The sequence below is a fragment of the Mizuhopecten yessoensis genome, unplaced genomic scaffold (assembly GCF_002113885.1).
Source record: "Mizuhopecten yessoensis strain PY_sf001 unplaced genomic scaffold, ASM211388v2 scaffold5519, whole genome shotgun sequence".
NCBI classification, from domain to species: Eukaryota; Metazoa; Mollusca; class Bivalvia; order Pectinida; family Pectinidae; genus Mizuhopecten; species Mizuhopecten yessoensis.
Window position 1 is genome coordinate 1,702,748 of NW_018406089.1, and position 26,072 is coordinate 1,728,819.

A 26,072-nucleotide genomic window follows, 5' to 3' on the forward strand; every position below is an offset into this window, starting at 1 on the left:
TGATGAAACAACGATAATCAATCAGTGAATCATTATATATAATCTATAAACCCATTAATAAATCGTCGTTAACCTATTCACAATATAATGCAGCATGTTTTTTTTGAAATAATCGTTTTTTAAATTATAACCTGAGTTTAATACCTTTTAATTGCTGTTATTCATTCCTGGTTTCTAATGCATACCAACCATTTACATTCCCTCCCTCTAACTGTTCACCTGTTGTCAGGATAATGTAATCGAGTGCAATGCTATGATGTGTGTCTTCGGCATGGTATTTCAGAAGCTATGACTTAGAATTTGTCATTAGATCCGCGCTATCACAAGGTCGTAATACACCAACACCCGTGCAATGTGAAGCATTATATGGCATGTGATGTGAAAGTGTATTGTATTTAGCATGTTAGGTGTGTATGGTATGTGTAGTGTGCACGGTTTACGGCGTGTATATGGTATGAGCCTATGTATTGTATGTGTGCAGTATGGATTATTCATTTAGCTCTTCAGCGCCTCCGTACTACACGGAAAATTTAACTATTATAATATGTTAAATCCAAAGTGCCTGCTAATGTATTATTAAGGTTGACTAACAACTTGGAGGTATTACTACATACACAGTAGAGAAACACTTCTTACAACAAAGTTGGTATGTGTTTTGTTGTTCTACTCTCACGACCAATTTGCATTTTCTTTCTGCTTATAATGTGACAGTTCAAATTACTTTATATGTTGCGATCTCATCTAAATAGTAGTGTAGAAAAAAAAAATATAACAAAATAGAATCTGAAACAATAAATGGCCATAAATATTTTAAATTAAACTTTGTTTCGGTGCATGGGATTTAAATTCCTGCGTTAAAACTGTGCATTCATCACGGAATTTGGTCACGTCCTTCTAGTGAATCATGCCGAGGAACATTCATGGCCATTTTAAAACAAAGAAGAGATATGAATATGATATTAACCATCTAAAGTAACAAGGAGTTGCGTTATTAACGAATTAACGAGGTTCTCTGTGATTCGTTTAAAGATATCTTGCAACTTAAATATTTTTCGTGAGCTTTAAAGTGTATTATGTCAATCAATTGAAGGAAGCAAAATTGTGGGAGTGTCTTAACTAATTAATTCCAGTTCTTAGATCATATGTATCGCGGAAGTGCTCTATCGAACACCCGGTCATATTGTCTGCCACATGATGTCTTCTCTTCTGATGCTCTTTGTTGTACTGCTAACCAGCATTGTAGATTGCGGATCCCGCAGGAGATCGAAGTCGTACAGGTCGAGATATGGAAAATATGGATACGACCGATGGGACAAATGTCCAAACATTAAAGGTTTCTTCAGCTATGACCCAAAGTCACCTTGTGGTAAGACGATTTCATTTGTTTTTAAATAGCATGAGAGTATATACTATGATACAATTATAACACAAAATTCTTATGCATCTCTTTATTGCATTATCTTGTATAAGTGGAAAATAGGCCTAAATCTTATTATTATGCACATTTTAATAGATAGCGTTATATACAAATACAATTCTAATGCATTTTTATGATGCAAGTGTCTTCCTCATATCAGCGCATTGATAATGAATAATTCTATCTCAGCTATTGCCGAAGTGGTTTACTGCAGGTCATATATAGTATACGCTAGCATCAACATTTTAGATGTCGATGGTAGTCTTTCTGTTGAGATATGGATACCGTATAAATCAGATTTATCCCTTCTCGGAATCGTCCGGACAGTTGGAATATTTTTACTTTCATACTTATTGTAACAACGTGCAATGCATGCCTTCACGTGGACATGATGATATGATTAATCATTGAAATATTGACATTAGGAAATGTTGTTACATCACAAAAATGAAAGTCAATATTTTCGAAAGTGTTTAATGTAAATACATGCATATTATAAGCATAGTTTCGATGGCTGCATTGCCTTATTGTATACTTGTATCAAATCGTATTCTTCATTAATGTTTGTTGAATGACTTGTAATTTATGAATTATTTTGAATTTCAAGGACCCTGATTCGACGAAATGACTGTATAGCGCAGTAAATGTTTTCTCTATTTGGCTTGCTGCATCGAGTCACTAAATGTATACACTTTTGGTTCCTTACTTCCTATTTCTTGTGATCACTTGTAAAGTGTATTTTCCTTTTAGAGTCTCTTTATCTAGAGTGGTAGGCTTATAGGCTATAGGAAGAAATGAATGTCCGTCATGTCATGCGCACATCACTATATTTAGATATCCAACTTGTAGTGTTAAAGTTTATTGACTGTGTCAGATTCATTTACAAAGGTCTATTTTTTGTTTTTCATTAATGCTAATGTGTCTTTTAAAATGATGTAAATTGTTGTCAGCTCAAAAGATGTTTTTTGGTTTCTCCCCACAAGGCCTTGTCTCATTGTCCCAATTTAGTCACGCTCTGATGAACATGAAACTTACCTGTTTGCATGTGCTACTTAATTACATATTTATGTCATGGAGAAAAAAGGTCATAAATGGCAATACCATTAATGCAGCTGTAAACGCATTCGCAAGTTATAAATATATATAAACCCTATATAAAAGTTCTTCTCACCCAATTCATACCAAATTAGGACATCATGTTTTGTACATATTTTCGTTTCCCCACTGGCGATGTAAATTTCACTGAAAGCATTTAAATATGCTACTAAAGTAACTCCCACTTACAACCATATATTTTGGAACATAGCTAGTGTGACCTATCAGCAATGTAAGGATTCGACACTGTAAAAACGGAAATTCCTCATTGAGGAAATTTTCGCGTTTACATTGGTTCTATAAGTTATATATTCTATGTACAGATATTGCATATAATCTATAGATAATATTCGTTAATTGAAATTTTCGTGCTTATTTACGAAACGCAAAAAACGCAGGAATTTCCTCACTACAATGATCTCCACTTTGGAGTGGTTATCTATTTATTTAACTAATGATAAGAGTTGTCACTTATAATAGGGACACTTTCGACCTTTAAAATGTGTTGACGATGATACATTTATGAAATATGTAAATACAATGTAAAACAAATAAAAAACTATAATGATATGAAAATTTTATTAAATGGTTCTCAAGAAAGCAAGATGTCAATATCAAATATTCCCTACTCCAACAACTAGAAAAAATATTAATCTGATATAAATTGCTTATAATGGTTTAATGTATCACATTGATTCATCGCTCTAGCATGACGTGTGAAATATTCTGGTAATAATGGCTTAAAAGATTGAAACACGTATGAAGTTATATGAATCTCCTTTGAATTTGAAACGCCGCAAGAAAGAAAATATACAACAATTTCTTTTCTTTTTATTATAGATAACTTTTATACTCCTTTTATGCAAAACATATATTTGTTATGTATAGCATTTAACAATAGTCAAACAAAATAATTTAAGTTAATAGGGGCTGCTAAAAATGCCCTTATAATTACTCTTGCAGTCATAAAGGCGTTATTTAAAAGAATCACATTTTAGTCCGCCCTATGGAGCTCAACGGAGGGGCCTTATTATAATGTCATCTAGCCAATCAGAAGCCATGATGGCTATGTTGGATCCCTAAATCCTAATTTCGGTTGTTCAAATAAAAATAAACTCCATATACATAATCTCGATATACGTTGCTGACGAACGCATTTGGCACAAACTAGTTAGAATCGAATTGTCTTGACATTTTAGAGGCCGGTTCACTGCAATCATCTTACGAAAAAAAAAAATGTTATTTAAACCTAGAGAAAATGATATAAGCATCCATTCCTCCTATTTTAATTAATAATTTGACCAATCAATTCCAACAAAAAAATATTACTAGGATATGCTTCATCAAATTTCAAGGCCACGACAATCATGTTTGATGTTAGATTAAGAAAGAAAGCATTGATAGAAAGCTACATCTGTTGATCAAAACTCTTATCGTTTTTATCACAACTTTCCCAATAGACCTACTGTTAAAAGCCGAATTGTCGCAGCCAATCAGAGGCCGTAGCTGTAATTTTTGAAGACTGATAGAAAAGTTACTATTTCAGGAATAACGATTGCCAAAAATATCCATTTGTTTTTAATATTCTCTAAAATATCAAAAACTTTAACTATGAGACATAGAATAGTGCTATAAAACTAAACTAATCAGATGCCGTGACGCAAATGGACAGCCTTATGCTATTCAGACCAAATTACCCTTTAGACACTTAGGTATATACATATAATCAACGCACGCTTGTATATTATTGTGGAATATACATTCGTTTGGATTTTAAATCATTGTGTCACATTCGTTATGTATTCCACCATTATACGAGCATAAATGTTAATATTTCATAAAAATATCCTTATTATTAACATGATAAATTCCAAACAGCTTAATATATGCAAATTTACACGATCCATTCTAATCGTAAAATGGAAGAAGTGCATACTCACTAACATACGTTTTAAATTCTACCATACGTAGCCTTCATAATTTCAACTCAATATTCTGAGTTTGGCACATTCCTGATGCATAGCAATTGCAATAGAATATATGCATAATATCAAATAAAAAAAGAAATATAGAAATAAATAAATAAATATTACGCCAACCGAGGATTTTAAAAGTATGTTCCTCACACATTTAGCGTAGTGAATAATAGAAATGAAATCATAAACTAAAAAGGTAAGATGCATAAGCACTTTTCTGTTCCAGACAACGAGTAAAGAAAACAATTATACAATTTCTAAATGGGTTAAGACCAATTAAATAAATTCCTTCAAAGCTCTGATATACTTATAGCCTGTTTTACTTATGTTTTATATATGGCTTGACCAACATTTGTGGACTCCAGGAAATGTAAATCCTCTCTGTCAGAAAGGTGTCACACGTGTGTCATGGAATACGTCCCATGACAGAAACAAAAAAATATGTGATTACTTGAAATTACATTGCAGGGCCCCAACACTGGCATAAAAAATATCCAAACTGTGGAGGCGACACACAAAGTCCCATCGATATCCAGACTGACAAAACAAGGTGTGGAGAGGATGATGGCTACGAACGAGTTTATTATAAACCTTCAGGCAAATCTAAAGGAATATTTGAAAATAACGGTAAAATATGTTTTTTTTTAAACTCTAGCGTTCATTGTCATCGAAATGAAACAATATTCATCATATCATTTTTGTCAATGAAAATTTGATATTACTTTAACACAAATTGAAGTGACCATTCAAAACTAAGTAATACTGGTGACGTCATTAATTTACAAACAAAATTGTATATGTCTTAATTAATAGGATTGTAATGATCTAACAAAAATCAACATTATAGAAAAACAGACTGTTCATAAGTACTGGTGGGTTTTTTTACCAGGTCATGCGCCTAACTTTAAAGTAAAAAAGGGTGATCATTCAAACATACTTATTCTGGGTGACGACGAAAGGAACGACGACGATGGCACCCGATATGTATTTAAAGGACTTCACTTCCATATAGGAAAGAGAAGATCGTCTTATGGATCGGAGCATACCGTTAACAAGAAAGGCTACAAAGGCGAGGTAAGCTAGCCAATTAAAGCCTTCTGACGTCATTAGTTTGTTTGTATTCAGTTTTTTTCTCTCCATTGTAATAGAATATAAGATGAACAGTAAGACAAAAGCTTAGCAAAACAATGTCGAAAAGAAAAAGTATGTAGGAGAAAAAAAGAAAATGTTAAGATCCGAAAAAATGCAACGGGGGCAGCAAATCAATTTTAGTCTCTTCAATGACCTTTTAGCAGTACACACACAAAAAAACGCATTCTACAGTGGGACCCACATAAGTCGCCTCTTACAATAACGTCCAGTGCGATACAGTAGACCAATTCTTCCCTTCAACTTTAAGGGGTAATATTCAAGTCCCTTGTAACATTTAGTTGGTATCATATGTTTTTAACGTTAATTTTTTGACAGGGTATAATGATGTTAAATGTCGGCACCATTTATGTCAATGTAATATTCATTTCAAGTAAACTGTTATGTCGCAGTCTCGCTTTCATTTAATACAAACTGCAATCATGTCTTAAACAGGTATCTCTTTTAAATACGTAGAATCACCATCAGCATTCCTCATTTTCTTTAACATTGTTTTTGTAATCAAACATTTGTGTGGGTTTACCAGGAAACATTGTATAACACCATGACAAGCTGTAGACAAAGACGACCTAAAACTGATTGTGATCAGTCAGGTACATTACACAACAACAGGTGTTTTTTTGCGAGTGAGGTTAATTCAGAATGTAAAATGATGTTACAGGTCCTTGCTTAGACTGTTTAGTCTGGGGCAACATAGGTCTGCTGTATCCCTCTGTTTTGAATATAAATGGTACCTAATGTGGACCCTTAGTTGAATATGGGAGTTCTCTTCTGTGTCCTCTGCATAAGGGAATATTAGTGAACTCAATTTGGCATTTTTGCCCCCATTGCAACACTCTATCTTTTATAATTTTCCTAGAGTATCTCTATGCGCTAGTCCTCGCATGTCCATAGACGTTAAGAAGAGACCAATCTCTATGCAAACAAATATGAGTTATATGTTATAGCAATTAGCTCAGGATTAAAACTTGCAATGATGATGTTGAATTTGTGAGATGGTCGGGTGGTTCAGTGGATAGCGCTCTTACCTTTCACTAAGGCGGTCGGGGTTCGATTCCCCGATCGGACGTGAAAAGGTATGGGCTCACCTGCCCGACCACGTTAGTTTTCTCTGGGTGCTCCGGTTTCCTCCCACAGTAAGACTCCCCGCGCGCTAACATTCGGGCCAACAAGCGTGATTGGTATCAGTTGGAAAAACGTGTCTCATAATTGTTGTTAAATAAATAAAATTTATATATTTATATTTATAATTTATGAGAAACACTTGCTCAGAATTAGTGTCCAATTATTATGTTTTGGTAAATGTCAATTTATATATGACAAGATCTGTTATGACAATAAATAACCTATATCGAGGGTGTAGCAACACTTGAAGTCACACTTAAAACCCATTTTCACATTTGAAATATCTGTGGGAATAGTACCGTTTGCATATAAATTCTTCGAGCTTTTGCCTGAACGTATGTGTATAACTTTTTGTACAATAAGGAAGATATGCGTTTTTATTTAAAAAAAAACAAGTTTTCACTAAGTGTTTTGTTACATAGGATAGCTGCTTTGTTGCTTGGAAAGGATATGTTTGTCACAAAAATAACAAATAGATAAATAAAATGCAGGTTAAGAACTCTTAACATACATACTCAAACACTTATCACTCCTGGTGCATGTACATCAGCCTGAACTATTTACCCCGATGTAATTTCATGGTATGGTTATGTTAGTTGTTATCAAAGCAGAAGGAGGTTTCGATGAAACTGGAATTATTTTTATCGCAGTCAGGCGTCATTTTTTTTATCAAGTTTGCCATGGCAACTTGCATTGGTGGCAAGTTCAAATTAGAAATACCGTTTCTACGCGATAATGTTTTTATATTCATTTATAAGCATGTATTTCTTTCATAGATACATTTGGTACACAATAGAGAGAAAGCAAAGAGGACAAACACTGGCGATGATGACAAAGAAAACGGTCATGAAAAAAAGTATCTTGTAGTAGGAGTGTTCTTTGATGTAAGTAGAATTAACTCATCCCCTGTTGTCCTCCTCCTTATCTGTGCTCCCCTCCTCGACGTCATTGTCAGAAAAATTCAACTCAATTCTGATTTAATTCATAATTTATTTACATGCAAATGGTTTAAAGGGTGATGCCTACATGCAAATGGTTTGTAGGGGGATGCCTACATACAAATGGTTTTGAAGGGTGATGCCTACATAAAAATTGTTTGAAGGGTGATACACTGTACCTGAAAACATTTGTAGAGAAGTAAAATAGTTTTTGTTTTTGACAATATTTGTTGACGCAATTATTAGGTAATTTTTGTAAATATTTACCCAGGTTTTCGACGACTGTGGTAGTTATGCGGACAAGCTGATCTCGAAATACGTGACCAAAATTCCTGAGTATTTGGACGAGACAAGTAAGTTACACTTTAAGTGTCTTACTATTATATATTTCAATGTTAAAGGGTCTGTTCGGGGAAAAAATTACAAAATAAATGGGTCTAAATGCGTTCTCTGGCCTTCCAAAAGTTATAACACGGCAATATGAAGGTCGAGTTCCGCTTGCAATGTCCAGTTTTGACCACTGAAATCTCGGGGACGCCCCGCGTAAATTTAGCGCAGATTTATTTATATATGTCACGTGGTTGTTTCGAAAGTGAGGCAGTGAAGATATATAGCACGCCGTCATGTGCCATGTCGGACTCAACTAGCGGACAAGACAGCAATACTATACGTAAATAATTGTTTTCAAAGGTCATGTATGATGCAAGTGTAGTATTCCTACCTATATGTTGTTGTTATATATAACGGTATTGATACCTCGTGCCTATCATGACCTTTGCATGCATCTTTTTCTTTCGCCGCGATGTTTACATTTGGCCTTGTTGATGACGCGCGTGCGGTAAAATTGCATCACTGATCTGGGTCAATTGAGAGTTTTAGACTGCCAGGTGACGATTTAGGATTTCTTTAATATAAATATAATTTTTACTCTTAGGGAGTGAATTTCAGCAAAATTTGTATCGGTATATTTCATAAGAAGGTATTTTAAACAGGTGTATGCCATTTTAGCAAATATGACATTTTTTCCCCGACCAGCCCCTTTAAATCAAGGTCCCAAGTTTAAAAGGCAGGATTTACCAAAAGACCAAAATAATGAAATTCAAAACTACAATAACATCTCTAGGTATGATCCCCTGAATGCAAGCTAAGTTGAATATATTTGTGTTTTCTAATACTTAAAAACATGTATTTCTTTCTCCCCATTTAAGCAAATAAGAATATTTTAACAACATTATTTATGAGTGGGAGACAAAGGTTACAATGAAAATTAATGTTAAAAGAGATATTTAATAACTTACTTATAACTTATAATTACTTTCCAACTTTTTCATTTATTGAGCTTCAGTCGATACGAGAAAAACTACAGCAATATCTATTTATCTTGTAATAAGTGGTAAAGGTTTTGTGTGGCGAATGTAAGCACTTTTATGTGAGGACGCTATATTTGTTCAGGGGGTGAGGCGAATGTAGGCTGACCACAGGACTTCACAACCCCGACAGTCCCCATCAACATACACAGGACTTCACAAGCCCGACAGTCCCCATCAACATACACATATCTCACACCCCGAGAGTCCCCATCAACATACACATATCTCACAACCCCAACAGTCCCCATCAACATACACAGGACTTCACAAGCCCGACAGTCCCCATCAACATACACATATCTCACACCCCGAGAGTCCCCATCAACATACACATATCTCACAACCCGACAGTCCCCATCAACATACACATATCTCACACCCCCGACAGTCCCGATCAACATACACATATCTCACAACCCCGACAGTCCACATCAACATACACATATCTCACAACCCCGACAGTCCACATCAACATACACATATCTCACAACCCCGACAGTCCTCATCAACATACACATATCTCACAACCCCGACAGTCCACATCAACATACACATATCTCACAACCCCGACAGTCCCATCAACATACACATATCTCACAGCCTCGACAGTCCCCATCAACATACACATATCTCACACCCCCGACAGTCCCATCAACATACACATATCTCACAACCCCGACCGTCCCCATCAACATACACAGGACTTCACACCCCCGACAGTCCCCATCAACATACACATACCTCACAACCCGAGAGTCCCCATCAACATACACATATCTCACAGCCCCGACAGTCCCCATCAACATACACAGGACTTCACAACCCAGACAGTCCCCATCAACATACACATATCTCACAACCCCGACAGTCCCCATCAACATACACATATCTCACAACCCGAGAGTCCCCATCAACATACACATATCTCACAACCCCGACAGTCCCATCAACATACACATATCTCACAACACCGACAGTCCACATCAACATACACATATCTCCCAACCCCGACAGTCCTCATCAACATACACATATCTCAGAACCCCGACAGTCCCCATCAACATACATACATATCTCACAACCCCGACAGTCCCCATTAACATACACATATCTCACAACCCCGACAGCCCCGATCAACATACACAGGACTTCACAACCCCGACAGTCCCCATCAACATAAACAAATCTCACAACCCGACAGTCCCCATCAAAATACACATATCTCACAACCCCGACAGTCCCGCTCAACATACACATATCTCACAACCCCGGCAGCCCCCATCAACATACACATATGTCACAACCCCGACAGTCCCCATCAACAAACACATATCTCACAACCTCGACAGTCCCCATCAACATTCACATATCTCACAACCTCGACAGTCCCCATCAACATACACATATCCCACAGCCCCGACAGTCCCCATCAACATACACATGACTTCACAACCCCGACAGTCCCCATCAACAAACACATATCTCACAACCTCGACAGTCCCCATCAACATACACATATCCCACAACCCCGACAGTCCCCATCAACATAAACAAATCTCACAACCCGACAGTCCCCATCAACCTACACATATCTCACAACCCCGACAGTCCTCATCAACATACACATATCTCACAACCCGGCAGTCCCCATCAACATACACATATCTCTCAACCCCGACAGTCCCCATCAACATACAAATATCTCACAACCCGACAGTCCCCATCAAAATACACATATCTCACAAACCCGGAAGTCCCCATCAACATACACATATCTCACTACCCCGACAGTCCCCATCAACATAAACATATCTCACATCCCCGACAGTCCCCATCAACATACACATATGTCACAACCCAGATAGTCCCCATCAACATACACCTATCTCACAACCCCGGCAGTCCCCATCAACATACACATATCTCCCAACCCCGACAGTCCCCATCAACATACATATATATCTCACACCCCCGACAGTCCCCATCAACATACCCATTTCTCACAACCCCGACAGTCCCCATCAAGATACACATATGTCACAGGAGGAACTGCAATTGGGTATATATATACATAAAATCATGATGGGGAATAAAATACTAGGAACCTAAAATACAACAGAGAACAAATAGTTTATTTTTTAAAGAGGAGAGTCCCCATCAACATACACATATCTCAAACCCCCGACAGTCCTCATCAACATACACATATCTCACAACCCGAGAGTACCCATCAACATACACATATCTCACAACACCGACAGTCCACATCAACATACACATATCTCCCAACCCCGACAGTCCTCATCAACATACACATATCTCAGAACCCCGACAGTCCCCATCAACATACATACATATCTCACAACCCCGACAGTCCCCACCAACATACACATATCTCACAACCCCGAAAGTCATAATCAACATACACATATCTCACAACCCCTGCAGTCCCCATCAACATACACATATCTCTCAACCCCGACAGTCCCCATCAACATACCCATTTCTCACAACCCCGACAGTCCCCATCAAAATACACATATCTCACAACCCCGACAGTCCTCATCAACATACACATATCTCAGAACCCCGACAGTCCCCATCAACATACACATATATCACAACCCGAGAGTACCCATCAACATACACATATCTCACAACCCCTGCAGTCCCCATCAACATACACATATCTCAAACCCCCGACAGTCCTCATCAACATACACATATATCACAACCCGAGAGTACCCATCAACATACACATATCTCACAACACCGCCCATCAACATACACATATCTCACAACACCGACAGTCCACATCAACATACACATATCTCACAACCCCTGCAGTCCCCATCAACATACACATATCTCCCACCCCCGACAGTCCCCATCAACATACCCATATCTCACAACCCCGACAGTCCCCATCAACATACACATATGTCACAGGAGGAACTGCAATTGTGTATATATATACATAAAATCATGATGGGGAATAAAATACTAGGAACCTAAAATACAACAGAGAACAAATAGTTTATTTTTTGAAGATAGTTAGGTTTTACTCAAAAACCTCATTAGTTCTGAAATGGACAACTCTTTAAGCTAGCTAGGTTTTATCAATTGGCCTCACTTGAAGATTTTTGTAACACTTAATAATTCAACCATATCTTTTGTTAATCTCACCAATTAGTGATCCTTGTCCCGCTGCAGGTTAACACTAAATAATTCCAATATAATTTTCTTTGCCTCAATAATTAATGAACCCCATCCCAATGTACACTCCAGAAAACTGTTGTTGATATCTCGTTTCTATATGTCATCTTATCTAAGATCATGATGGTTAGTAAGATAAGACTCCATTGTTACAGTTGTTAGGACAGGGACAGACATCCAATTGTTAACGCTGATTTGTTTCTAATCAATGGACTATAGAAAATGTACGAATTGCAGCCTTTGAACATAACCGTAAATTTTAAAATGTATTTAAAAAAACGAAGTTGAACATTAAGTGACATATAAAATCCACGTATAAAACTGAATTCGACTATACAATTTGAAACGGGGGAAAATACATGTAACGATGTTTTTCTCGGTAATGTCACCACTAATTGTACGCCTTTGTTAGAACGGGCAGAGGTCAGGCCAATACTAATGTTGCCCGAGGATGGAAAATATTATTACTACGTTGGCTCCAAAACAACGCCCGGTTGTTATCCTGGATTTCTCTGGATAATATTCAAAACACCGACTACTGTCTGTAAAAAGGTAGGTTAAATTTCTGTTTTTGTTTCGGAAACACGTCTGACAATAGTTTGTTCATGCCTGATTAATACACAGACTTTAAGGTAGAGAGTCCTGCGCTCTGTGTTTTATCTCCAACCATAGAGAGTTCCAACTGGTTTGGCTCATGACTTATAGATGACTGCCCATTTACTAAGAGCACAGACATGTTTTACATTTTTATTTTCTATTGACAAAAACACTGATTATTAATCAGGCAGAATATCCAATGTGTTACCAGTTATGACTTTTTGTATGTTTATATATGCTTATCTCCAATACTACTGTGTATTTGAATAAGATCAATTCTCAAATATTCCACTAAAAGGTCCGCAAACTATAGATGTCTTTGTATAAATATAATAGCCTATGTATTTTACAGGAAATAACTATTTAATACATGTTCAAAGAAGCCAATTGGTAGGAGCTCTTTGCCTTAAGACAAAGCCTGGATATTTATAAATCTGTCAACCCATATACTTATATACAAATAAATCACGATCTTTAGCTTTCGAAATTCCTATGCAGTTTCTATGGACAAATGGAAATCACATACTGCATAAATGACTGTTTGATACAGTGGAAACCTCACTTGTTAATCGTATGGAAACAACTGCTACAGTTCTCGTTTTGTCGATAATCAGGATATATTCTTTATAATAGAATAAATTTGATCGTAAGTCCATTGAAAATGAGATTTATTTTAACGCTGAGAAGCTAACATCATCAGTGAAGCAGACTGTTATTAAACCATACACAATATTATATGATATTGTATGACGGAATTATTTACAGAATTACAAAGTATTGAAGGACTTGGAAACATGGGAAGCTGGCAATCCACCACTAAGTAAATTTGGAAACAATCGTCCAATTCAACGCTACGCTGTAGACGACGTCAAAATGAACTTTGGCAAGAGATGCAGAGGGACAAAATAGAAATTCGGAAATCTAATTTCTGGAAAGTGTACATAAAATGTACGTGGACTAATTTTCGCTATTGCCACTTCATCTCGACATTTCGCGAGGTTTTGAACTCGCAAAAATTACGATAACACACTGTCCTTTTATACTAAATATTCTTTAATGAATTTTAAACCGTCTCCCCTTAAAAATAAAATAGGAGAATAGAAACCTTGCAGAAAACAAGTCAATCACAGTATATATCTGAAATCTCAGTCAGAATAAAGCTCTACTGAACTGTGCTGATTTGTCTGTTTTATAGTGAATTTACAGTAGAATACTACATCTGAATTTGGGATGCAGGTGATTTTAATAGGATCCCCGCACCACCGCCAAGCATGTGTAAATATAAAATTGAAACTTTTAACCTGAAAATTGGCGAAATAAATAATTTCTTAAAAGCAGTTTTTATTTTATTTTTATCAGCTTTTGGGAAGGGTTTACAGTATAATTACGCACTTGCACAATACAGGTATTCGTTATTGATAAAAACAAGAGAATACCAAGCTTTTAACAAACTTGTAACTTGAACTCAAAATCAAGTAGAGAGGAAAGATGAACAAATGATACCTATACACGGACACTCTTAAAATAGTACAAGGGAATAACACCAGATGATCAAGAAGGACAAGTGTTTTCTGCAACATCGACGACGCTCCCACGTTAGTCTAGATCAATAATCCTAGTAACCATAACCCTAACACTAACCAATGTAATGTCACGTCCCAATAGCGAAAACCGGAGTAGTGGCAACGATAGAATCAGGCTTAGAAGTAGATATTAATGTTGTCTACCTTGGATGACGTCATTCATTTGTATGGCATCTATAGTCAGATAATTTGGTAGGATTATACAGTGACAATGCCGTGCAAATATTAATGCAATTCCTGTTTTTTTTTTCACATTCTGTATACTAAATTTGATAGGTGTAAATACTTGTATATGTGTTAAGTTATTATTTATATATACAAGGTAATATAATCTGCTGGTTTGTAATAATCTTGAACGTCATAGTTATCGTTTTTGCCTTAGTGACACGGTTTATATTATGTAAAGTTAACTCGTGGTTCATTTGTAAAACTTTAACCTATACTCATCTAATTTCTCAATGATATAATTAAGTGATTTTATGCACCTACCCTTCTGCTTCAACAACAGTTTAGAACAATTTTGTTTCAACTCTTGGGACGGTTAGTGTTATCGGCGATGTCTAGGGCAAAACAGCTATTTTGTAAAGTATAATTCGAAGAGTTAAAAGTCTTAATGTGTCTAAAAAGGATTATTATATATCGAAAGCAGATCATACACGAAATGTACTAGTGTTTTCATTTTACTTTTTGTTAAAGTCACAATTTTGAACAAGGTTTTAACTGCTGTGACGGGGCAACACTCAGAACTGCACGTTGATACTAAGAATAAATATCAAGTTTCCTATTAACGTGTGGAAATGTACCAGAACCTACGTGGTGTTAGTGACAATTGAAAGTCCATTTACCTGAAGTATGTTGACAGGATCACTTGCAGACCACCATTAAAAATATAAAATGTATGAAGCCATCAGAATAACTTACCAACGTAGTTAATCACTGTGTTCCGAACAATTACGCTAGGTTATCGGGCATCTCGTAACTTAACTTATATTGGTGTTGCGTTAATTTGACGGAGTGAGGTGAGAGTTTATATTTTATTAACAATATAATACAAAGGTCTAGAGTTTACTGAATGCTTTACAAGAAGAGAAATCTACCACAAAATAGAAGCCTACTTTACAAACAGAAATCTACCACAAAACAGATATTTACCACAAAACAGAATTCTACCACAAAACAGATATTTACCACAAAACAAAAATCTACCACAGAACAGATATTTACCACAAACCAGATATTTACCACAAAACAGAAATCAATAACACAAAAATCTGCCATGAAACAAAAATCTATTATACAGAGAGAAATTACCCGCAAACCAAAAAATTGCCATATAACAGAAATCAATAAAGACAGAGAAATTAATTCTAACACAAAACAGAGAGGAAACAACAAAACAAAAATGTACCACAAAAAAAGAAATCTATACAGTAGTAAAAAACAAACTGGTATCTACTATATAAGAATTTTGTCGCTGTGATAGACTTCTGTTTGCGATAAACATTAAATTTGTGTGATAATCCACTCTGTACCAAATACAACATCTTCCTCAAAAACAGATAGCAACGAAAACAAACAAAAGCCTATCATAGAGTCTGACACCGTTACCAGATAAAATAGACCTACAACATAATTAGAAATCGTTTAGGAATAGACAAACATCTCTATACCAGGACATTATTCTTACAATCATAACTTAAGCCATACCAGGCTTTCTTTAGGTCAAGAACAAATATCTCGCCCTGACAGGCAGTCTTCACAACAGACAAGTCTATGACATAGATATGCTATGACCACGAGCACGTGCTCTATCTAAACGATATGCACTCATGGAGGGTCATTCGTGTTCCAGTCAATGTTTTGATAATTTATAAGTTACGTAAGAAAGCATGCAATGTCCTTTAATAAAACATCAGACTTTGCAGCACTTAACAATGCAAATATGCCGTATAATATACAGGTTCTTTACAAGGAATTCTCCAAGAATAGATTCGTGTTGTGTGTCACTCCTATCATATTTATATATAGAACTGGCAATATCCACATTTATTTTTTCTTTTCTTTTTTATATATCTTTGTTTTTGAAGAAGTTTTTGACTATAATTTTTCGATGAATTTATATCGGTACAACCCTTTAGATGATGAATAGATATATATAACTCGGACACTATCCTCGAATAAGAAAGACGGACATGCTACTACTATTGAAGTGCTAGTAGAACTCAAATCAGTCTCCTGACGTCATCCTCAGTATAATTTATCGTAGCGTTTGTTGCATTTTTCATAAAACATGCTCCAAATAGTTCAAAACCATATCGCCGTTGAAAAAGAAAACTCCTGCAGTAAGAGAGAAACTATTTTTCTCCAGTTCGGAATTAGATAAAAAGTAGAAAATCAAACGTTTTGATGAAAGAAAAGTGTTTGAGGTGAAGATGCTAAGGATTGATCAAAAGAAAAGATCTTTGATGTTCCTCATATTCTGCATAGTGAATTCCACAGCTGGGTATTTTGTGTCACAATACAACTTTAAATGGGACAATTAATGGTTGTTCAATTTTGAATAATGGCTTTGTTGAACAACTACTGTATTGTAGGAATTGATAACCTGTTGTTTTTAAGGCTTTCTGTGAAGTTTCAGACTCCAATTAAAACGAGGCAGGTCCGTATCTTTATCAAAAACGTTATTTTGATTGCAATACAGAAATCATTGTTAGTAAGTGTTTTTCGTCTTCCGAAAATCTCAAAAATTGCATAAGTAGACAAATAATGATCAATATTAAGAATTTTGTCTGCCGAAACAACCAAAATCCTTATCATGAAGTTTGTAGAGTGTTATGTGGATATGGGGGTTTAGAATACATATTTGTGTTTTGTGTTCGGTTTTAAGCTGCTAGCTCCTTTCATTTCAATAATAGTACTGACAAATTGTTTGCCGCTGACATGACAGACTGAAACCACTCTGAAAGTCAACCCAATTCAGCGTACCTTCGTTCAGCTCACAGTCATCAATATCTTGATAATATATGTTCATTATGATAAGGTTATATTTTACATATTGTTCAGAATAAGATTAAATTTTCTGCAATTCTCTATCACTTCAAGCTTGTATGGACAAGCATAAATGTTCTCGTAGCACAACCAATAGGCGTTTTTGTGTGCCGTTGCGATTTAGTTGTTATACATGTACAAAATAACGAATCAAACCGACATGTCAATTCGGCTACGCTTTGTTTAAAACCTGGTCATAGCTGTGCAAAGGTCTATGAGCCCCCCTATCTTGATTCAGAACCCGCTGTGGAATATCAAGATGGCTCCCTTCTTTTGAACAGATATCTGTCTCTGTCAAGTACTTTGTAATCATCCCAGTTACATGTAATTACATGATGATGATGACAGAGACAGTACCGTACTAGTCAACGAATAGTCACAAATAAACACGTATTGCTTATGCTGTATGAACCTTAGATTTATATTTACTTACCAACCTGAGGAAATTGTTTATGACTTTGCCCTTGATGATAGTGCGGTGCGTTAGGGTTTACTATTACAACATAAATTATACGGTAGGAATGTGTAGGAGAAAATAATAATCAATCATTCCTGTGTAAGGCCGACAGAGAAAAAGCGACCCTCGCGATACTAATTTTGATAATAGTTTAGCACCAGTAAAAGCCACGGGATTAATAGTCGACAATTTTAATATTACCTTCATGTTAAGATTTCTCTGTTACTTCATATAGGAGTGAATGCTACATTCATTCACTGTGTGTCCTTTTCTGCTGATGTCAGCTGTAACATAGCAACACTATTTATGTGCATCTGTCGCCCTTGACAAGTTTTCTTACATTTGTCATTTCGGCTGTATTTTAAATGCAGGATCCACATAATTTTACCTTTATAAATGCCAGGTGAATGTATGGTATATGTACCGAGAACAAATCACCATCTATGCATGTTAAAATGTCATTTTTCCTCGAAAAGAAGGGCCCTGTCATGGACGTCCATTATTAAGATAGGTTGACGGAAACTAGTTTTTAATGTAGATAGTTAATATTTTTTGTTTTACCTTGTATATGATAGATTACAAACTACGTGTCCTCCTCTAAGGTCACGTGACTACCCAGTGAAGTGCTGAGCCATGATAATAATTAACTTGTTACATAGGCCAAACATGCAGTCATATTTAGATTTCAAATCATTTCACGCAAGTTGTAAATAGGAATAATTATCAGCACGTTATCATAAAAACATATCCATTGACCGACTCAATCATTTAAGGCAAATTAAATTTAAGCGGTATGAAATCTTCTTGTTTCTATTCAAAAATAAGTCATCAGGAAAAATATTTGTTGTAGCTTAATTGTGAACTTTGTTTCAGAATTATGTATACAACACCTAAAATTATGGAAAAATGGCAACAAACATTTACATTTCTTAAAGATAATAATTCTGGTATGTTTTATAGTTTCATACAGTTTACACAAAAATGATGTCAAATCAAATTTTCTTACATTTCAAGGTATCAGTGATACTTTAAAAATGTATCTGTTCCTTGGAGATATTTTATTTATCCATGCATATAGTTAAATGTAAAAATATCTATGAAGTATGGAAAAGGCACTGAAGAGTTTTAAATTTGTCAGACTAATACTAAAATAATGCTATGTTCATTGGAAAAGCAGATGGAATTAGGTGTTTGAATTCGGTGATGAAACATGGAAAATGATTTATATAATATCTTTTAAAGTTATAAGAAACACAAAATTGCAATGGCTTATGTACAAAGGAAATAAAACCATTTTTACAACAAATTCGTGTTTATTAAAAACAGGCCTTATTTATAGTGCGTATTGTTCTCAATATAAGACTGGAATTAAGACAGTATTGAAATGTCAGGAAGTACAATCCTTTTTACGATATTTTGCGTTCCTTCTTGATGTACTTATAGTTCCGTTTGCTTTTAAGAAGGATACATATTAGGCGGATTGGCCGAGGCGTTTACACTCAGGCCTTCAACGCAAGCGGCCAGAGTTCGATCCCCGAAGCCGTTGTACGCATGGAATATTCAAAGAAAGTGTTTTTCTCCTGTCCGCACAGATCCAACAACCCAGGTGGAATATATAATGGTCTGGTGTGGGTGTTGCGGTATCTGTGCTGTAGCATTCAAGTGAAGTGACACTATACAAATATTCCGTTTGAAGCACGGTTCAACTACAAACTGAATGTAAGAAACATCCAGTTCACACGCAGGCATTCACACATAAGGATATATTAGCCAGGTGGCATATGACTAGTAGTAAGGGCTTGATAAGCAGCTACTGCAAGTTGCTCAAAACTGTATATCTGCATGCACTATTAAGCGTTTTAGAGTGGCTTATTCTAGCTAGATAGGGCACTATATAAAATGTTGTATATTTATTTATAAACATATTTATCTGAGTTTTTTTAATCCAAATAGTATCAGCAGAAGGACGGATAATATCTTATTTTGAATTATGAAACAATATATAAACAAATCCAGATGTAAATGTTATTGTTTGCACATGCGCTAAGGAGCTTGATGGAGGACACATGCTATACACGGCTATTATATTGCTGTGGGCGAAGGTGACATAGCTTTACTGAATTGTGAAAGACTACCTGATAGTACATAAACACTAGTTTTACTAATATATACATTGCATATACATATAAATATTTATGGAATATATCAACATATATTGTTATTCTGTCATGTCATTTCTTAATTTTTATATTCTTCACTTACTGTCCAGCAATGCGTCCGAAAAAATGAAGTCAGAAAATTTCAGAAATATTTTCAGTACATGTATATTAGTATGAAACGATTTCAAGATTTCAATTACTTAAATTTATGTCAAAGCCTTTTACCGACTGTTATTCATAGCTTACCAGAGTTGAAGCCATGGTTACGTTGTTATCATGCATAAGATAATTCACGAGATATCACGAGAGCAGAATCCTACGAATGGCGACTATGAGCTCGATATTTCAGAAAGTGAAATTTTTAAATTTACAGATTTTGTTCAGTTCTTTTGTTATCTGTCTTGATAAGTACTTTTATAAAATCGGCCTAATTTCAAAACAAAAACAAGTCGACCAATAAAGGAGTACAGTTTTGTCCCTATACAGTTAGGAAAAATTCGACAAAGATATTGTCAACAAGGAATTCCATCATACTGGAAATTAATCCTCTATAAATAACATCTTGGTATTTGACGTGTTTTCCACACAAAATCTGGTCAAAATAATCATATGATCATGCCTAGTGGACCAAGCCACGCAGGTAATAGATGGACGAAGCCAGTATTCGACCTAAATATCTCTGTGTGTTTCCTATAATTCGAAGATCACTGCCTTTGATAGAAACAAGTCAGTAGGGCTCCTAACAGGTTTTCCTAATCCACGACTTGTAATATTGTCTTAAAACGAGATAAAGAGATAGATATTTGTTTTATTTTGATATTGTTTTTACATACATGTGTATCTGTGACATTGCTTGAGACATATGAACATGTTGATCGAATAAAATAGGGACAATATGAACATACAGATCGTTCAACAGGAAGTAACTCGTGATTTTAAAACCTTCGCGTGTATTATTCGTATTTGATGTTGTTATTCTTATTACAGCTAGATATCACATAATCGCAAATACAGATGTCGCGAATAAATGTCTACGTTGATTTAATTTGAAACGAGAGGAATCTCTACGCTATTTCGAGATATACGTTACCAATGGTACGATCACATTTCGTTCGTATCTTATCCCATTTCGAATTTTGAAAAAAACACTTTATTGTTTGCCCAATTGAAGAACAACTCGTCGTTTAGTATCACCTGTATGATTTAAGTGACACAATAAATCCCAAACCGAGCTTTTACTTTATGTGTATAACGATATGAATATTGATATAATAAAACAGCTTAAGTTTGGATTTTAAGTTTTCCATCGGTCAGGACCTTGCGTGTTATTTTCCCAAGGAGAACGACACATGTTTGACACGGAGCACCGGTTATATTTGCAAGTATGTCTTTACAAAATATCTGTCATGACCTGTCAAATGTCTGAGAGGAATTGTAAAGGAGGCCAACCCTTGATATATGTACATGTGGGCTCATCTGAGTGAATTATAATAACATCACACATGAACACTTAATAAGCTATACAATATAAATTAATAGTTCTCTTTAGCCATTTATCAAGACAAATGTAAGAAATTATCAAATCGCCTAAAGGTTTTGTCTGCATCAGTATTAAAGAACAGTAAAAGACTTGGGCCTAGTAAGATACGACAAAGAGTCATTGAATTGCCTCTTTAAAATCGACTGCTGCCCCCAGTTTTAGCCATCGAAGAATTGGTTCTTTTCAGGAACAATATACAATAACTGTTATCCTCGTGCTCAGTCTTTTTATCTATACCGTGTCATGAACAGTTCTAAAACGCTGATTTGTTACCGTCAATTTCTTTTCACAAACGTTCCATTCAGTTATCTCCTAGTTTCTCTGTCATAGACTCGTTCGATCAGCAACACAGATATTACACAGATCATTTGGCGCGGTTGTTTCTAGGAAAAGCAGTTTATTTTTCCAGATATTTTTCGTGCACGTGAAAATAGACATTTCCTTCTGATTCGTTTTTGAATATCAAGGTACAATTCTAGTTTACTCCAATACTTTAAGACGCAGAAATCACGAAATTAATATACTTCACAGATATTTGTTCATGTGGCATTCAAACCACTACAAAATGGAAGTGTTACATATATTTATATTCATCATTTTTTTCAAAATTCGACTAAATGTACAAAATGAATTATAGTTTAATCACCATTTAGACAAAACGTGATATGTATAGGCCTGAAACACTTAAAATACAATTCTATAGTAGCATATGATTAGCATTGAAAGTGTACATTTTATTTCTTTATAAAACAATGAGTGTTAAAACAACACGATACATAGACATTATTAGGGTGGAAATATAGAACAGTTATTTACAGAAGGATATTTATTGGTCGAGATGCCTCAGTATTGAAACATGCTTTAAACTGCCAATTCAGTTAATAAATTCGTAAATTAGTAGTATATATAAAACGGAACACAATCTAATGTGAGGAAATACAATTTTTAATGAAGTAGACATTCAATTTTTTGTAGATATAAGTATTTTTTTTTTATATTGAACTTTGTTAAAAAGGATGAAGAAATTTTAGCTAAATAAAATCTTTAATAAATTCATAGGACAGCAAAAAAAAAAAAAAAAAAATCAACTGGCAGATTAACAATTATTAAACCATCACTATAATATAACTTTATATTTTAGTACACATGTTAACTACATGCTTAGCATGAACTGACGTAATAATTAGTCGTGATTAGTTACGCAACCTAGCGGCTGTAATTAGTATATTATGTTATCTCATAGACTATACTTAAAAAGGTGAAATGAAGAAAAAATAAAAAATAAAAAATGAAACATGTAGTATAGTTTTTTTAAAACAAGTTACATGGTATTAAACAATAATTATCTAGAAAAGAATACATGAAAACTCGGTATGGTACAATCATGATATCAAAATAAGCAATAAACATGCTTTCTGTAAGGAGTGGTACAAAAAAGGAGTGTTTTGTTGAATTTGTTATACAAACAATAAAATAACTTTTTACTACTGAAAAATATCTGTTTACCTCTTCAAACCTATTATTTTCCTTATTATAACAAACGGAAGAAATAATATGTATTCTGTTCCATATGAAGATGGTATTAACCTTTACTCTAAACTTGCAACACGAATGAAATTGGCCACGATTTTCATCATTCAGTATTAATTATGGAAAAGGATTTATGCATGTCCTTTTAAAGCTGCTGATAGCTCCTAATTAAGATATAAAAATATACAACAAACATCGACATGATCTACCCGTAAAATACTTTTAGACAAAATTGAACATTTATTTTGTTATGGTGAAAAGTACGCAGCATTTTAAGAGAATAATAGGATGCTATGGTGATGAGGAATATTTACTTCAGTTTTGACGATGAGGAATTCATATTTGGCCTAATCACTTCCAGAAACACTGGTCATCAAATAATCTGGTCACACAATTGATAAAACAATACATATTTAAAATGAATTGTCTAGGGATTGGATTTCTATAGGATTATAATGAAATTAATTTTAAGAATCACATACAAATCAAACTTAAATAACAAAGGACCTTACTGGCTAAATATTAATAAAATAATATAGTTATGCAAATACCAAAAAAAGAGGAAAATAACATCTCCTGTGAGATTCACCCCTTTGCAAGGAAATGAGAAATATGAACACTTATCTGCAGCAAATCTTAAGCTTGAAATCAGAAGTTTGTGACCTTATAGTACATTATGTTATAGAATATATAATGGTGTACTTGAAGCGGTCCATTATTAAACAGTAGCTGTCCATTCTTGTGTTTAATACTTGACACCTACGGTCAAATAATAAACACAAACATGTGTCCATTATGATTACAAAGAGGAAGTTTACTTTAAGTAGGAAAAACGTTTCAGAATAAACATGATTCGGCATTTAATCTTCACACAATAGACACGGGATAATACACATAGTAATTCCTAGGTGTGCTTCATATTTGGTTGATGCGTGGTCAGGTCTGAAGATCGATGACTGTTTCGGATACATAGTTGCATGGCTGGCAATAGTGTGTAGGAGGGTGATGGTTTTTTTTATGATATTTCACGAACAATACATTCTTCTTTTATTGTGTTTGTTATGGAAACGTGTGTTTTTATCTGCAAGTGTCTTATAGTCTTGGTCCTGTGTGGTTTTGAGTATAAAGTGTTACTTTTTCGTTAAGTAATGTATGGTTGTGGTACGTGTTTGAATTGTGTTGTTGATGAATAAAAATGATGAATTGAATAAACTAATAAAAAAAGATAATTTGTACACAAGTTAGTACACAATTGTAGCAAATCCAAAGTCCCTTTCATTTGCTTGCAACGCCTAGTTTCTCATAATGTTTCTTCGTCTCTTCTTTTTGACCTCGACTCTACAAAAGATAACGAAAACAAGTTTGAAAATACATCAGACACCGTGAATAAATAAACGAATGTATAAGAGACTATCAGACAACAATCCTTACAGTTTCTGGAGAATGTCAAGTCATTTTAAAGAAGTCAGTAGTAAAACTTAGACATGTTCATAAACAATACGATTGGGTACATGGCTAATAATGTTTACCTTATTGCTCGTAGAGGTTGATGTAGCCATCCTAGTTGGATTGTTGGTTGGATTCCTGGGGGATTGATGGCTGATTGGCGACTCTATAGAGAAGTTGCAACAGAAATAATAGTTTTATTATATAATGTAGACATGATCAAAGGAGTTACATTTGAAATAAAGAAAATGTCTGTTTTATCTATGCCTCATACTGTAACAACCTCGTCGGTTGGACTGAAATAGCCCGATCTCGCTCAGTGACATGTAATTGCTTTTTTTTTTCACCTTTGAGTTCGAAAAACTTCTCAGTTTCGCAATAGTCGACAAGCATCTCGACTAGGGCCTAATACAAATATGGTCTGTTCATTTCTAAAGCTTCATTTGAATGGTTCCGGATTAACAATGAAGTCCGTTTCTTTTATACAACGTATCAAACATATTTCACAGTGTAGATTTTATTTTATTAACAACATAAGATATCTAAAACATCAAAACGATACACATAACAGCAAAACAGAATTAACACAAAATCACGAGGGTTTGACTTGCACATGAGCGCGGATGAACACATCAATAAATGAAAGTTCCGCGAAATGTCGCGTAAAGGTGCAATACAGATCGGACGAGATACAACAATCTAAAACATGTGAGATATCCCTGTCTGAGGTGCGAGAAAACTTGATCCAATTCTTCGTATCACGCATCGTTCCAGTCCTGAAGAAATTATTGTTTTTTCCGCTTTTTATGCCCTTGTCCTGCCCACCATCCGCCTATGACATCTACCTAACGAAATACCTATTTACTTCCACCTAACCTAGCGCACACGGCATTACACGCAAAGACACATACATACTTTAAAATTTCACCAGAACGATCCTTTACCATTCGAATTAGCCTCTTTTCTTTAGACATTTGAACATTTAGGTTTATATTTGGCTGTGAAGTAAGGAATCAACAATTCCATATAAAATGTACGTACATATGAAAACATCTTCACGTTTAAGTAACGAGAATTCCACAGCATTATATGTGTTGCCTGACCCCGCTTTGGCCACCAACAGAAATTAGTTTGAGAATCGGATATTAGGAAAATAATGCTCATATCATATCCAGCATCTGAAGCAGGTATTAAATACGCTACAGGTAAAGCAAGCATAAACCAAGTGTAGCTTTTGCAGACATTGTAAACATAGATTAACCTAAAATAAATGAACAAATGAATATAAAGATGATGGAGTGGAAATATGAACCAAGAAATCAAGGTAATATTCGACATCTGAAGCAAGCAACAAATAGAATACTAACCAAGTTATTTTATTAGATTCATATAGTATTTATTAAGTTCAGTTGGTTCTGTACTCATA

General features: G+C 35.0%; 1 protein-coding gene across 1 annotated transcript; it reads left to right on the forward strand.

Annotated features, from left to right (window-relative positions):
- Positions 1 to 923: 923 nt before the first annotated feature.
- LOC110450862 (carbonic anhydrase 2-like) lies at positions 924 to 14,205 on the forward strand. The gene is made up of 7 exons (XM_021498634.1): positions 924 to 1,366; positions 4,957 to 5,115; positions 5,378 to 5,562; positions 7,539 to 7,646; positions 7,972 to 8,053; positions 12,699 to 12,838; positions 13,649 to 14,205. The coding sequence occupies exons 1-7, from the start codon at positions 1,192 to 1,194 to the stop codon at positions 13,790 to 13,792; spliced, it is 993 nt and encodes a 330-aa protein (XP_021354309.1). The 5' UTR covers positions 924 to 1,191; the 3' UTR covers positions 13,793 to 14,205.
- The last annotated feature ends 11,867 nt before the right edge of the window (positions 14,206 to 26,072 follow it).

Bases quoted from the DNA above. Each gene is read 5' to 3' on its own strand.
- LOC110450862 (XM_021498634.1), top strand. From the start codon at position 1,192: ATGATGTCTTCTCTTCTGATGCTCTTTGTTGTACTGCTAACCAGCATT. The intron at 5,563-7,538 runs GTAAGCTAGCCA...TTTCTTTCATAG, and splicing joins AGAAAGGCTACAAAGGCGAG to ATACATTTGGTACACAATAG. The intron at 8,054-12,698 runs GTAAGTTACACT...CGCCTTTGTTAG, and splicing joins TGAGTATTTGGACGAGACAA to AACGGGCAGAGGTCAGGCCA.